This window comes from Rosa rugosa, chromosome 5, assembly GCF_958449725.1.
Source record: "Rosa rugosa chromosome 5, drRosRugo1.1, whole genome shotgun sequence".
NCBI lineage: Eukaryota > Viridiplantae > Streptophyta > Magnoliopsida > Rosales > Rosaceae > Rosa > Rosa rugosa.
Window position 1 is genome coordinate 1,411,497 of NC_084824.1, and position 16,016 is coordinate 1,427,512.

At 35.7% G+C, this 16,016-nt stretch overlaps 2 protein-coding genes across 3 annotated transcripts; both read right to left on the reverse strand.

Moving 5' to 3' along the window:
• Positions 1-761: 761 nt before the first annotated feature.
• Positions 762-8,934, reverse strand: LOC133712037 (uncharacterized). 2 transcript variants are annotated; one of them, XM_062138114.1, is made up of 10 exons: positions 8,797-8,934; positions 6,803-6,860; positions 6,133-6,186; positions 5,600-5,659; positions 4,361-4,503; positions 3,025-3,572; positions 2,722-2,952; positions 2,544-2,642; positions 1,442-1,534; positions 762-1,354 (listed from the first exon to the last, which is right to left on the reverse strand). In XM_062138114.1, the coding sequence occupies exons 5-10, from the start codon at positions 4,500-4,502 to the stop codon at positions 926-928; spliced, it is 1,542 nt and encodes a 513-aa protein (XP_061994098.1). In that variant the 5' UTR covers position 4,503; positions 5,600-5,659; positions 6,133-6,186; positions 6,803-6,860; positions 8,797-8,934; the 3' UTR covers positions 762-925. The 2 variants fall into 2 exon arrangements, with proteins under 2 accessions (XP_061994098.1, XP_061994099.1); XM_062138115.1 differs by lacking the exons at positions 4,361-4,503; positions 5,600-5,659; positions 6,133-6,186.
• Positions 8,935-11,836: 2,902 nt separating this feature from the next.
• On the reverse strand, positions 11,837-14,593 carry LOC133708943 (PHD finger protein MALE STERILITY 1). The gene is made up of 3 exons (XM_062134535.1): positions 14,281-14,593; positions 13,870-14,179; positions 11,837-13,292 (listed from the first exon to the last, which is right to left on the reverse strand). Exons 1-3 carry the CDS (start codon positions 14,591-14,593, stop codon positions 11,837-11,839), a joined length of 2,079 nt encoding a protein of 692 aa, XP_061990519.1.
• Between the last annotated feature and the right edge of the window lie 1,423 nt (positions 14,594-16,016).

A 16,016-nucleotide genomic window follows, 5' to 3' on the forward strand; every position in this document is an offset into this window, starting at 1 on the left:
ATGCATTAATGAATTACACCGGAGTACTTGCAGGAAAAAAGAAAGTTCATTTCTCAGCTAGTGACCAACTCTTTGTCACATTGTGGAATTTAATCCTGGGAAGAAACAAGGTTTGAAGTTTCTTAGATTTGGAACAAATTATCCGCTTGCACTATTGTTATTCAAAAACAAACCGTATGTCTATGTATGAGATTTAAATTTAAGAAAAATATCTTGTCAAAAGGACGGATTACTGAACTAATATGACAAACGAACACTACAGGAGAAAACCCCTTTGGTGACAAACCTATTTTGTCTCCCATTCATACAAATTTGTCACCCATTGGTATGGGTGACAAAATCATTTTGTCTCTAATTTTGTCCCTAATAGTGGGTGACAGATTCTTATTAGTGACAAAAGCTAAATTTTGTCACCCAAAAATAAAGGGGACAAAATATTTTTCGTCTCCTATACGCCTATATTTTGTCACCTAAAACATTTCACAATTGGGCAGAAATTCAATAAATGGCGGGTAATGGCGGGTAATTTGAATAAGATGGCGGGATTGTTGGGAATGGGTGACAAACTGTTCGGAATGGATGACAAACTAAGTTTGTCACCCATACTTTGAATATTTTGAAATTAATTAAATTTTTATTTTCATATTTAATTGATTATATATTATTTGTGACAAAATGTCACCTTGACACCCATTCTTGGCGACATAATATCTAATTATCAATTTCATATAACAAATTTCAGCACTGAATAAAACTTAATAAAAATGTATTTAATTGCATTGAATAAATGAAAGATCGTATAACTGAGAAAGGGAGTTTTGCGTTTCTACACTTCTACATAGACAATAGCTAGCGAAATCAAGTTTTCTAGTTTAATAATATAAAACTAAAGTTCCATCAGAAAACAACATTAAGGTCCTAATAGCTAGTCTGCACCCTCTTCTTCATCCCCATAGATATTCACATCATCATCATCTCCATCATCCCCATCATCATAATCACCATCATCATCATCATCACTGGAATGATGAATAGTATACCCTTCAACAGTAGCAAGTTGCTCTTCTATGTGATTGATATGCCTCAAAAGCTTTTCCACCGTGGCTGTCAGCTCAATCACCTTTTGTTCTGTCACAGAAGCATTTGCAGATTTTTCACTCTCAGAATAACGGACGGGTTCCTTCCGTGGACCATAGCCCAGACCGCGAATGCCTCTACCCTTTGCAACCCCAATGCCATTTGCCAAGATATCCAACTGCATAGAGACGGGAACTTCTATTTCATCAAGTGAGGCAGCCCCAAGGACTTCAGCTAACTTCTCCTTTGTTTGATTCAATTCTGCTAACATTTTCTTCTACATAATTGAAGAAGAAAAAATTAACTAATTAAAAAGTGATAAAAATAAGATTACCAATTGAAAATCTTTATAACAAAAGCTAACCCCAGTTTGTTCAGCTGCTTCGTTGATCCACTGACCGTCATGATGTTGATGCATAGTGCTCCAATTCTCAACAAAAGACACATTTTTACCTTTCTGTTTGTGCCCAAAATAAAAAGTTATATGATCAGTATGCATATAGTACATGTTATAAATATTCAATTATAAGCACTAGACCTCAAACCTGCAGATTTATGCCAATAAAGACCATAAACACATGAGCAGATTAATAATTAAACAGACTGCAAGAGCAAGGGCACATGCAGATTTCAGGCTCAAGTAAGATTACGACCAAGCAGAAAACCACTCAGACAGTGAGAATATATAACTCATTAGTGATTCGTAAAAGTAAATCACAATAAAACCTAACATGACTGAAGCGTACTAACAATTAATTTTCCAACCAAAACATCAAAATAAGGACCAAGGACATGCCCCTTCTTTTTGCTGATAGTTCATGTTACAATATATTTTCAATAGGCAGTAGTAACCTCCTTAACTCTAACCATTTGGTTCAGTTGAAGTGCACCTCGCTGGATGCAATATCTAAAACTAGCCTTTCATAATTCTAGAGAAGTGACAACTTCAATGTTCAGGTTGGACCCTTAAGCTGTCTCATTTGAAACATATAGAAGAATCAATGACTGAAACCTATAGAAAAAGCAATACTAATTATTTGATCAAACAAGATATAATACTTATGAACACATAGCAGGTTCACAGCGCATTTTAAAACTCATAATTTTGCTTCTCAATATACGAGCAGTGATAAATGTACGGAGATACCCCATTTATTTAACACACTAAACTATAAGAATCGAGTTTGACATGAGGTGAAAGAAAAGTCAAATAAACAAAGAACATGGGAAGAAATTACTTAATTACCAATAAATTTGAAAGAAAAACTGCACAATCTGCAATCAATCAGTTCAGAATTCAGAGTTACCTACATGTATGTGTTTATCCTAGTTTCTGTTATTCTCAAAGAATAAATCAACATCCACACATGAAGTTAAACCAAGAGCTTAACCATCAACAAGCAAGTCACCACCAAGTCTAGTTACCAACAGATTTATTCTAATAAAGACTATAAATAATTCATTACCTTAAGTGCAGCTTCCATATGTTTTTGGTAAGGCCGTGAACCTCCACAATGATTATACTCTTTCTGATTTCGATTTGCAGCATTAACTTGACTTCGTTTCTGCAATAACAGGACATTAATGTACAGTTAATATAATAAAAGAACTTTAAACAATATCAATAAAGATGAATTCATATACCACATAGGTTTCATCTATGAACAGCTCGTCACAAAGCCACTCCCATTCATCTATTGATCTTTCACCAAAGAGCTTTTCTCCGGGTGGGTGTGCTCGAGCATATTCTAAATCATGAGCATACTTTTTAAAATGTCCATGCAACTTGGATCTCCAAGATCCAAATGCCTTGGCCATCTTCTTCTCCACAAATAGCCTCAGCTCCGGGTCGGTCCAATCAAACTCGAAATTAGTCTACAATAAAGTGAAAAAGAAGTTACTATATTAGACAAGAACTAAACAAAAAAGATATATTATATAACTCACTGTCAGAGCCTCTTTGATGTCATTCTTGGCATCCTTGGGTACTTTTCTCCACCATTTGAATTTGAGTGGAGCTAATTTGCGTGTGAATGACCCAATCTCATTAACAAACATAGCATTGGCTTGAATGGTCTCAGGGAGCTTTTGATCCTTGTCCATCTTGATTGGAATTCTCTTTTTGGTCGCACTAACAATAGCATGAGCTTTCAACCCTACTGTAATGCCACGGGTCTTCTTTACAGGTTCTGGATCTAAAGGAGGGTTAGAATTCTCATTTGGAATACACTCCTCATTGTCCATTGGGATTTGAACTCTCTTTAGTTTTGGATTGATCACACTAGGAGTTCCTAACTTATTCTTTGTAATGCCACGCGCCTTCTTCACAGGTTCATGACAGTTCTCATTTGGACTGGATTGCTCATCATCCATCGGAATTTGATTTATCTTCTTTGTGGCATTGGTTGCAGCATGAGTTCCCAACCGTAGAATATTGCCATAAGTTTTCTTCATATGTCGTCGAGATGAAACAGGCACAGAATGGCCAACTCCACCTATGATAAACAAGGAAGCTAGTTTTTTAAAAACGAAATGATCATGCACCTTCCAAGGGTTACAATATGAGATAAAAATAACTTTATTTAAAGCCAAAATCTATAATTGGTGGAGCTGGAAATTAGCACATTATTCACCTGCAAAATTGGTAATAGATTATTGTATGTCTCTAAAACATAACTACTATTGTTTCTGGATTCTTCTCAACAAGGCAATGAACTATCTATTATAATATAAAGATAGCAAGTACGGTCGAACTGAAATACTATCTATTATGTATCCTAAATATAGAGTCTTTCCAACTCTGAAAGATGCAAACTTCTCAATCCAACTATACTCTGTCCTTGAGAGATAACTACATAAACCTACAAGTTGTTTAGGCAACTACACAACCAGTTCCAGAAATTATCATTTAGGAAAAACAACTTTTATTATCATGCACATGAAACCTTGGTATTTCTGCTAGGTGCTAAAACAAATACATCTACTTATATGTTCAGACCGTACTGGTCAATTCTTTGGTTAAAAGCCATGCAAAATTCATCTGTTTTTGTTCATTCAAAATCTGAAATATGTAGCTGTCAAAAATAGAAGAAAAAAAACAGTAATTAAGGTTTCCAACCAAAAAAAGAAAGTTACTTTATCTGATCAGGATGCTGATTGCTTAATCACACAATAACCAGCATATGATAAAGGTTGAGTGTCGAACTGAGATTTTAACACAAGCCTTTATCCACCAAATGTTCCACCCTTATTAAATTTCAGATATCCTGAAGTTAACACTTACCTGCAGACCGGCTCTCCCTAGTTCGAGTGAGCAATGACTGTTGTATGGTTGGTTGAGGTTGAGGGCATGATAGAGGACGCGTTGGTGGCTGGTACGCACGCTTATTGTTTTCCTTGGTCTTGTTCAGAGTTGCTTTAAACATCCTGAGCATAAGCATTTAAGAAGAGAACATGTGAAATATTAACACACACACTGACAGAGTATCATAAGAATTTAAATAAAAGCATTCTTACACACATGGATCTTTTCATAACCCAGACCCAATTTTTTTAACATCTTATTCGCTTCATAGAATGACATAGGAATGTTATTAGGTTTAGGACAAAGCTGATTCAAAGTCTCCAACATTGTATCAAAGGACTTATTTGTCCAATGATTAAGCACCTTGCAGTGCATGAGTTTGACCATAGCTGTCAAAACACTACTATCACAACCAGGAAAAAATTCGCGTTGGGCTTCAGCAAGCAATTCGTCATACTTATCAGCTTGTAGCCTATGTACATTGGCTCCCTGATTCCCCATAGCATCTGCCATCTCACCCAATGCATCATCTGCTAATTCTACATCCTCATTCATGTCAACATCTTTAGCCCCTTGAACAATTGGGAAGGCATCATTCAAAATATTCTGAATGACAGCATTAGGTTCAAGATCATCTTGAACAATTGGAGGAGGTGGAGCATCTAATTTCTCACCATGTTTATGCCATATCTCATATGTCTCTAACATACCATCTTTGGCTAAATGCATCCGGATAACAGGTATGATTTGGTCTTTTTTATTTTGACACTTAACACACGGACATACTGTCTTGTTTTGTTCATTCACGTGTTGTGTAGCAACTTCAATGAATGATTCAATACCATCTATGTATTCCTGACGGTGTCTAATATGTCTATTACGAATCCAATTTCTATCCATCTGTATCCTGTTAAGCAACGACTAGACAACCTTAAGATAAGCACTAGACAACCAAATGAAATCACTTCCAACTTAAAATAGCTAGCAAAGAATTATAACAGTGGTGTGTGCTTGCTTCTTGATCCATGTAGCAAAATAATTCTTATTCAACTAACAAAGATGCAATTTAATGAGACTTTGTATATCCACAATCATATCATGTTTTGCTTATTATATATACATGTCTATTACATACACTACTAGTCTTAAAACCATGCATCAACAAGAGAAAAGAAAAGGGAAGAAATAATAGACTCTATGTGGAACTTTAGAGCATACCTGGACACTTTTTCAGTACTACTTAAGCAATTCTGGTTGAAGTGTGGCGATGAACACAACCTGGAAACAAATGAAGACAAAAGCAAAATAACATTCAGCTTGTTGTTAAATGAAAAAGACCAAAACCTGAAAATGAAGTGTTATTGACTCATCTGCTGCTGTGTGACAAAAGGGAAAAAAAAAAAAGACAAAAGAAAAAGGAAAAAGAAGAAGAAGATGGAGCGAGTATTAACCAATATATTATGTTACAAAAAATATATATATATATATACACACACACATATACATCTATATACTATATGTGGAGCTTTAGAGTATAACTAGACACCTTTTTTATGATACTAGAGCAATTTCCAAGTAGAAGTTTAGAGATCAACAAAACCTGAAATTAAAATAGTCAAACATCTAGTTTAAAGGTTATCCAAGTGAACCTGGAAACATCATTATAATGCTACCGACCTTTCAAAATAAGATTGAAGAAAAAGTATAAAAAGAATATACTATATGTGGAGGTTTAGAGTATAACTGGACACCTTTTTAATGATACTAGAGCAATTTCTGGGTTGAAGTCTGGAGATCAACAAAACCTGAAATTAAAATAGTCAAACATCCAGTTTAAAGGTTATCCAAATGAACCTGGAAACATTGTTATAATGCTACAGACCCTACCAAAATAAAATTGAAGAAGAAGTTAGAAGTCATCTGAGAAGCTAGAAAAAGAAAAAGTTGCAGATGTAGTAGAATAGACAACAACAAAAAGGGTTAAAGCCTTGTTTGTTAGCTGTGGAAGAGATTAAAAGTGTTTTGGTTCAAGTATAGCTTATATATAGACATGTACAGATCACATTATTCTCTTCCCATCAAAATGTATCGATGTACCTATGTAAATACATCATGAACTTATACATGTATAAGTAGGTATGAGTATCTGGTATAATTTTTTTGCAAAGAATTATAACAGTGACGTGTGTGTGCTTGCCTCTTGATCCATATTACCAAAATAATCCTTATTCAACCAACAAATATGCAATTTAACAAACACTTTATACATCCAAAATCATATAATGTCTTTCCTTATTTTTCTATTATATACATGTCCATTACCATCGTGTTTCAAGAGTGGTCTTAGCTCACATAAACCATAGAAAAATAAAAAATGAGAGAGGAAGATATTAATAGACTACGTGGAACTTTAGAGCATACCTCGACACCTTTTGTGTAATACTAAAGCAACTTTGGATTGAAGTGAGCTCAACAAAACCTAAAAACAAATCAAGACAAAAGCTAAATAAAATTTCAGCTTATCAAGGCCAAAAGATATGGTCTGTAGAAAATTAGTAAAGATATAAGTGAGCTGTGATTAAAGGTTGTTAACGCTTTCTCACACAACAAAAATATATCAGATGCCAAAAGAAATGTGAACATAGTATGTTCACTTGGGGCTAAGCAACAGCAAATCAATCATACACTTAAAATAAGTTAGAGGTATAAAAGAACGAACTTTGAACAATAAGATCAAAACACAACAACCCAAACAAAAAAAAAATGATTAAGAAAACATTCCTATGTGGTGAACATACTATAGAATTCATATATTCAAAATGGAGTTTAAGAAAACATTCCTATTATGTGGTGAACATACTATAGAATTCATATATAAGTATCACAATGGAGTTTCAAAAAAGGGCAACAGCTTTGAAAAGCATATGATTATCCACATTATGGATCAAATTCCATAAGAGAAAAGAATTCTATCAAAAACATTAGGCATACAAAATATCCATACTCAACTGCTATAAGCACCCTACCCATCGCTGTTACCACATTCAGTTCTCAACTGGTAGTGTTAAAATCCCAAGCCCCCTACCCCCAAATATATTAAAGTTAAATGTGCTCTCCCTTCAGAAGGACATCGTACTGCTATATTCAAACAACAAAGAAAACAATATGCTACTTGTTTCGCGATGATCATGAACTAATAACCATATCAAACATACAAAAATATTTGATCCATTTAATCAAATCTCATCAAAATTGACAAAAATTGATTCTTCAAAGTTAGCCAAACAGTAGATAAAGCATAAGCTTAATTAGTCCCAGATACAAAAACAAACCGTTTAAATTTGTAATAAGTCCAATTTCTCTATTGGTTATGAATTAAGATTAACTGTCAAATAGAATTCAAAGACAGCAAATTGATTTCTAAATCAGTAATAAAACATGGATCTGTTGGACCTCCAAATGTTTTTTTATTTTATTTTTAAAGAAGCGGTGTAAGGACTAACTCCAATAATCACCAAATTCATACGCTGCAGGTCTTTCTCTATTTCAATTCTTCTATATAAATCAGTTGCCAAAGATTAGCATAACTCAGAAAATCAAATCAAGAATGAGTATCAGTATACACTTCTTAAGCACATGGTCGCGGTTGTGAAGATCTATACATTGCAGCACAGAATTTAGACAGACAAACATAGATGGAGTCATCAAGTTACAGATTCATTTGTAGTCAATGTATTTTAATGGAAACTGAACAAAACAAAGGTGCAGTAAGCTTCAAAGCTTCTATGAATTGGGTGAGAAAACAAAAACAAAAACCCAATTAATATAAAACCAAAATCGGAGAGATGATATCATAAAAAATTAACAACACTAAAATTGAAAAGTCAACAGAAATCAAGAATTCATATCTCAAACAATTTTTTTTTTTTTTAAGATGAGAGAAGATAGGCATTCCATATCATAAACAATGCAACACATTATGAGAACACAGAAATATCTTCCTTTTGCTGGAAAAAAACAAAAAACATAGTTTTCATAGATCTGCAAGCTCCCTTTGAGAAGGGATCCTGCAGCTTTAAATCTTCTTCACTTCTTATCACTATTACAAACCCCCGCAAACTAAAATACCATTTGAATAAAGGTTCATTGCACAGATATACGGTTGATAAACCTCCCTGTTAGCAACAGATGAAACAAAAAACACAGGTCTTGCCATCAGAGACAGCTACTGCTAAAGCATCATGTTTAATTCTTAATTATCCATTGTTTTCTTACCAGTATAAGAACCCATCGTCTCAACAATGGATAATTGAGAACCAATGGATAAGAAAACACAATTACAATTGAAAATTGAGAATACCCATTGAAACAAATCAAATTATAAAAAGAAAAGAAGAGAAAAATTAAAACTTTACCTGATCGATTGAAAACCCAAGATGAAGGAGTTTGGTGCTCGTAATTTAGGATGATTTTGAGACTGGGCTGCTGGGGTAGAGAAGTGAAAAGAAGAGATTAGAGAGATGATGATGTAGTAGTTTGAGGTTTGAGGAGATGAAGTAGTTATCGATCGAAGGTGGAGTTCATGTTGCTGGCAGTTTGAGGTTTGAGGTTGTGTAGGGAAACTATGAATTTCACGGTGGATAGGATGAAAGAAAGAAAAAAAAAAGGTATTTATACCTCATCCTCTTTTTCTTAATACTACGCCGTTTTGGAAATTTTAAGCCTTAGTGTTTTTTCCTCTCAATTAAAATTTTGATTTCCCGCTGGCGGAATGAAGGCCAACTGCCTAAATTATAAAAAGAATAGGAGGCAAAATTATATTTTGTCTCTAATAAAAAGTTGAGACAAAAAGATTTTGTCTCCTCTGTCTATTATTTTGTCACGCAAACATTAATGCAAATTTAATTTAAGATGACAATTTATAGGTGACAAACTAAAAAATTGTGCCACCCATAATAGTTATTAGTGACGCAAATGACTTGTGTCACCTATACTTTTGTCTCTAAAGGGGTTTTCCCTTGTAGTGGAATATAGTCTAACTTAGTATCTTTCCTGAATTAATAAAAATAAATTACTTAAACACCCACTGAGATTAACAGAAAATGACAAAGGGCATCCAAATTACCTGTGTAATTTTGAATATAATTCCAAGACACGTATGCAGTACATTGTAGAGTATTCCTTGGATGAGAAAAATCTGGAATGAATTATTTAGAAGTATGCAGGTTTATATGGTATGATTGAGTACGTTCAATAATTTGATGATGGAAGGAATTGGGCATGGGGGGTGGGTAGGGGCAGGGCAAATGAGCTCTCTGTGATTACACTGATATCTGAGAGGTCTTAATTTGTCTTGTTTAGTCTTGTTGGTATCCAAAGAAGTGAAGCCAAATTTGGCATCTATTCCTTTTTTTACTGTTACACTGAAAACCAGAAAGAGGAAAAAAGTATAAAGAAATTGGTGTTTTGAAATATATTGTTCAAGTTAGAATCCTGCTAAGCTATCATGGCCCCATCTGTATCCATCATTTCATTCCCTAATTAGTCTCCCAGTGCATAGAGAAGAACAGAGAGATTTGTCTGTTTTCTCTAACCCTCTCCTTCATGGAACTTTCATCTTTTTTTGTTTTCCTTCTTTTTCTTCATTAATTTTCTGAAATAATACAGATGGAACTGCAATGAGTGTGGGAGAGACAGAGAGTGACTTATTGTATTGTTTAGTGGGTAATGTCAGGGGACTGGAAAAGTTACCTGTGTAATAAGCAAAAGGGAAAAAGTTCGAAGAGCATTCAAATTTTGGATCGATGGATCGATATTTTGGTAATTCTATTTTTAAAACTATCGCTTTGATATATTAACTTCGTATTCCGTCATTGTTACTTGCCGTCTATTTTTCTGTTGAAGTAGATGACATTTTTGTATGTTATTACCACGGAGAGAGTGAAATAGTTAACTCAAACCCCAAGAAAATACGTGCAGATGATAAAGAAAACCAAGTAAAGACAGAAAATGACCACGGACTGGATGTGGTAGTGTTGGAAGTTTAACCCGACGTACGCAGAGACAAATATACCTCATACCTTAATATAAGCAGGGACTGAACCAGTTTTAAGTTGTTTCTAAGCAGTGCCACAGTCATAAAACTATTGTCTACGCCAAGTTGCCAACCAATACAGTCCTCTCCATCTAACCAATCAACAATTAATGCATGCATAGTATGCAATATTCTGCATCAATTCTTTCTGTGATTATCTAGAGACCAATAATATCAAGCCAACTTCACTAGTGACGGGCTAATATTCTATTTTAGACCCTACAAATTATTCTTTCAAATAGTAAAGATTTTAATTTATCCGTCTCCAATTATTCGACGTGTAGTTACAACTATCTGTCTCTTATCGACTTGTTTGTTGTGGTTTTCACGCCACCTACTTGTATCTGAGTCAAGATCTTAAAGAAAACCAAACATTTAAAATTTTAAATATCTAAATCGAGTGATGTAATAACCATTCTAGTCCTTTTCGGCATTTTTGATCTAAATAGAGATCATCTTACAGTGAATCTATCTTTTATCGGATATAATTATTTCATGTTTTGTCAAAACATTAATTGTTGGATCTTTCAAAATGAGGTAAATAATGAGTACACAGATGATACATGAAGAGGACTCATAAAATTTGGTCACCATATTCAAATGGCATGTATTTCATCATTATTATGCATGTGGAACTCACTAGAAGAGGCCCAAAAAGTTGTATAAATCTCTTCCAAAGTTGTATAAATCTATATAAATCAGTCTCTAATTGTTTTTTTTTTTAGTTGAAAAAGATAATTAACGTTGATGTGTTCATACTACAAGGTTTGGCATATAGGGCATCAATGCCATCTCAGATTAACATTTCAAAAGCTAAAGTTTGGTAGTGTAGAGCTTTTCACCTTTTTTCTGTCGAGTGTAGGTGTAGAAGTCAATATAAAGTTGTTGCCGTTTGAAATTGATCCTTACATTTGAAGGGATATGAAACTTTCTACTTTTAGGCGTGCAATCAACAAACATAAATTTGGTGCCGATCATCTTCAAACTATTAAACTACGTTACTCGATCGTTCCGACCTTAAGCTACCTGGTTAGCCCATCCATATATTAATCATAAATTTGATCACAAAATCATGTTTTCACATTTTCTTCCTTTCTTTTCTTTGTCGACAGAGGAAAGAGATTTGATATATAAAGGTTTCCAATGATGTTAAAAGCTTAATCAATCGGTTTAGTGTCTGCATCTAAGGCCTATTACTTTTTGAAATGAAAATAATAGCTCAAGCATGACTAGATACCATGTTGCTAATGAACATATTACAATACTACTAAGACGATCTCTATTCTTCATTCAATACTACCAGAGAACTTCTCAAATTAATAGAACACATAAATCATCATGCGACCACAAAGTGTAAGAAACTATGGAGAAGGTAAAAGTACGATCTCTCTCTCGCATCGATTGCAGATAAATATATGAGGAACTTGTTCATTGTTTGGAATTCTAACACACACAGTATGCTGCCACACTTCACATATGTCGCAGCACACCATTCTTTCCCCGTCGTCATCTTTGGCACCACATGGACAGTCCACAATGCAGTTAACCGACCCGCATTCTAATATGGGTCCTTCATGCTCTCTAACAAGTCCAAGTCCACCACCTCTCATATCTTTGTTGCTTCCTTTAAGCACAATCTTTCCACCCACCTCAACCAGCCCAAAAACCATATCTGTTCCCTTTGCATCGATACTCAAATTCGCAATCGTTTCCACGACGAAGCTTTTCAATCCCCAGTAGATCTCTTTGAAGTTCCTCTCCACTTCGAGCTTAAGATCATTGGTGGTAGCATTGTTTTTCAGTGTCACACACTCGTATGGCGGCAATAATAATTCGTTGTTGTTAATCATCTTGTTATAATCAAGCACTTGTGTACTGTTTCTTAGCATTACGGTACAATAGAGATTTGATTTTCCTTCAGGTCCTAATTCGAGTTTCACATGCGGTAACTCGCCGCAGTAATCTTTGACAAGGTACTTGGAATCAAGAATGATCCTAACAGCCATCGGAATTGCTGAAAGGATCCCTGTAGTAGTACCGGTGCTTAGCTTTTGGTCTTTGAGGATGTACTTGTACAAGTAGAACATGTCCTTCATTAGCTGGAACCTCGAAATCTTGTACCATCCCTTCACTTTGGAGTTGGTCATGACATTGCCATCTTGGTTAGGGGACACATTAGAAAGGTCTTCTAAGCAATACTCGAGAACTTTGGTCACCGGATTCAAGCTGCGACGAACCAAGTAATTCCCGACAATTTGGTTGCCCAACGACTTCAACACGAAGTCTAGCAAGCCCGTGTCCCCTATATACGAGCGAGCAGCATCCCTTACTTCCTGCCTAGAGACCCATCTGAAATGAGCCCTCTTTAAGGCTTCCACAATCACCCGAGACGCCATTTCAACTCTTTTAGGAGACCATCTGCAAGATGTCTCCACCAGCATTCCCGGGTTATAGGAATCAATGCACGAGTTTTGATCGTCAGTGGGTAACCGGGACTTGAGCTCTAGCATGAAATGGAATAGGTCACCGAGAGTCGCCAATGAATGATCCGACAATGCGTGATACCTTGAGAAGATGAGGGAAATATCGTGGCCTAATTGATTGCAAGTAATGTCAGCAAGATGGTGGATGAGTAAGCACAAGGGCATGCCTTGTAATGCTTCAATGGCGCTTTGGTACATTTGTTGAGTGACACAAAATGTTCCACGGCCAAATTTGTAACCCCAACGACCAAACCAGGGCTCACTGTATGCTACTCCATGGATGAGCCTCAACTCCATGCCTTTCTTATGTGAAACGTCGTTTAAACTCACTTTCCTACCAAAACATAGTAGCCCACAATTTCACATGGATCATTAGTCTTTCGTAACTTACTTAATCAGTTAAGACATTCCAAAACAAAGGAAAATATCATGGTCTAAAGATCTAGTTTATTGTTTAGATATAAAAGTACATTTACATATATACACCAATTAAGCCTTTGCAATTCAACCTTTTGGTTTGATGCTGACAATATACATTCACTTTTCTAAGTAATAAGGATGGCCCTTTAAAAAAAAAAAAGTAATAAGGATGGCATTTGTAATTGGCGGACTCGTATATAATAAAGATGTAAATTGTTAAATGATCATTGGCTTCAATTTTTTTCCCCTATACATTCTACAACCTTATATGAAGCTCATCCACACGCACATGAGACATTACAGAAATCTGCTAGCTATAGTCTAATCAAAACATGTATGAAATAACAAATTAATATATTACTTGGCAAAACACACTAACACATGCATATATGCACCAGTAATTATCTAGTTAATTACCATCTTTCTTCTGTCAATATATTAATCAGGTTTTCAAAATTCGAAGGTTAGTTGTTTGGCTAATCTATTCTTACCTTGCTCGTAATCCCGTGCACAATCGATCCCAAAACTCAAGTATCTGATGTCCAGGCAAGTCCGAACCCGTTTCCGCCCCATTGACACAAAGCAAATGCCCGAACCCGTTAGAGTGAAATACACCATGCATGATATGCCCCTCTAATTCCAGTAAATTCAACGACGATGACTTACCCGCCGGAATATCATCGTAGTTGTTATTGCCTCCGGCAACTTTGCAGTTGTTCAAACAAGCCACCGCCACCAACGTGTCGGTCGAAGGCAACACAAAGTGATACTTCTTATTGCAAACCATATGCTGCCCCCAGCCTGAGCTATATATAACATAAAATCATGATCAAGTTCAACACGAACAGTTAAAGCAATGTATCAATAAGAGAATTGCTAGAACTAGTTAAATAGAACTTTACCGACGTATTGGCACTGCTTGCAATGACGGTTCAGTGAGGCCTCAATAGGTTCTTCGACGACGAAGAGAACGAGATGCACAAGAGCATTACGATGAAGCTGGAGATGGAACGACCAGCTCTTTATTCCAGTAGCACTATTGCATAGGGTACTCTCCAGATGCCCATATTCGAGAAGCGCTTTCACGTTTTCCCTAAGCGACGAGGCAACGAACCCGACTGGATAACCGTTTTCTCCAAAAGTCTTGAACCTGAAAACCCTCTCGCCTCTCTTCCTCTTCTTGCTCCCACTCAGGTCCAGATTATGTGACGACATCGAAACCGAGCAAGAATGGAGAGAAAGGAAGGTAGTTTGGGCTGTTATATATACAAGAAGAAGAAGCTAGAAGATCAGCATGTATGCATGTTTAATAATTTACTAAGACAAAATGCATGTCTAAACGAGGCTTAGATATAGTCCCTGATCGCCACGCGAATTGTGCCTGTAAATAAAATTGGGGAGCACCCGAAAGAGACTCTTCATCAGCATATAGTTCACAAGCTCAGTGCTGTGTTTCAAAAATAGGGTGGATCAATATAGGGTCGCAATTCTATCGCGGCAACAGATGGAATAAAAGGAGGTTTGGAGCAGTAAATTAAAGCAGGTAGCATGGGCATGCATTCGATAAGGCAAGTGTTTCACCATTGGTGAATGACTTGTGCTCCGCCAATTTCTTTGGTCAGCTTCTAGGATTGATATGTTTGCTCATTTTATCTTAATAGCTTAATTAGGGACCAAGGTGGACGACGCAAAATTTGCTTGGCCAACTACCCCTTACGACATACAGACAATTCTTCTTAATTTATCGGAAGCATTTTCCCATGCTTCAGAGAACTTGTCTGCTTTTCTTAATTGGAGTAGCCAATATTATTATTATTCAAAAACAGAATTACAACCTTTTTCAATGCATGAGATAACTTGGCTTTCTTATTTTCTTTCTTGTGGTGAAAATTTGCTTCATTCCAATAGCTTGAATGGGCAACATTACCACAAGTAGATTGCTTGCTCAAAAAGTTTCGAACATTATCAAAATCAGCAGAGAATAAATAGAGACCAAAAATTAAACATGTCTCTTTTTATTTATTTACTTATAGTTTACATGATCATAATCAGTCACCTTGATCAAGCGGTTAGAAACAACCCTGAGTAATCAATCAATTATTAAACTCAAGCATTGAGCCCTAGCCCGACCCAATGATAGAACAAATAGGCCCAACCATGTTTGAACCAAGCCTGCTCGGGACTTGGGGCTAAGTTTACTGCGGCTTCTAATTGAGGTTCGACTGGGGTGGCTAGGCCCAAACATGTGTCGAGTTTTTCCTGCGTCATTTTGTGATTAAACAGATGACCAATTCTTCTAGATTAGTGGTTTGACCTTGAAAGTCATATTAAAGTCCAAGCCTTTATCAAAGGTGCAGTTCTAAATATTATCCCATGCTTTTGAAGCCTCTACCTTTGAAATGAATGGGTAGTTTTGAGACTTTAACATGATGTGGTGATTGCGCCTTGAGTTTGTAATAAAATTGTCTATAGTGTACTTGATGACAGTGTTATAGTGGTGATATCGTGTGCTTTATACGGAGTCCAAACTTCACAACTCACCTCAATTCTTCTTAGTGATGCTCTGAAAGTTAATTAGTTAGGTATGTTCCTCTAAACCATTATTTTTTAGGTTTATAGTATTTTTTGAGACCACAAT

What these genes read in the sequence shown, in the direction of transcription:
- LOC133712037 (XM_062138114.1), bottom strand. Translation starts at nt 4,502, where the DNA reads ATGTTTAAAGCAACTCTGAACAAGACCAAGGAAAACAATAAGCGTGCG. An exon ending in ACATCAAAGAGGCTCTGACA is followed by an intron (nt 2,953 to 3,024) that starts GTGAGTTATATA and finishes ACTTTATTGTAG; the next exon opens with ACTAATTTCGAGTTTGATTG. An exon ending in AAGCAGCTGAACAAACTGGG is followed by an intron (nt 1,355 to 1,441) that starts GTTAGCTTTTGT and finishes TCAATTATGTAG; the next exon opens with AAGAAAATGTTAGCAGAATT.
- LOC133708943 (XM_062134535.1), bottom strand. Translation starts at nt 14,593, where the DNA reads ATGTCGTCACATAATCTGGACCTGAGTGGGAGCAAGAAGAGGAAGAGA. An exon ending in CAAGCAGTGCCAATACGTCG is followed by an intron (nt 14,180 to 14,280) that starts GTAAAGTTCTAT and finishes TATATAGCTCAG; the next exon opens with GCTGGGGGCAGCATATGGTT. An exon ending in TGCACGGGATTACGAGCAAG is followed by an intron (nt 13,293 to 13,869) that starts GTAAGAATAGAT and finishes ATGTTTTGGTAG; the next exon opens with GAAAGTGAGTTTAAACGACG.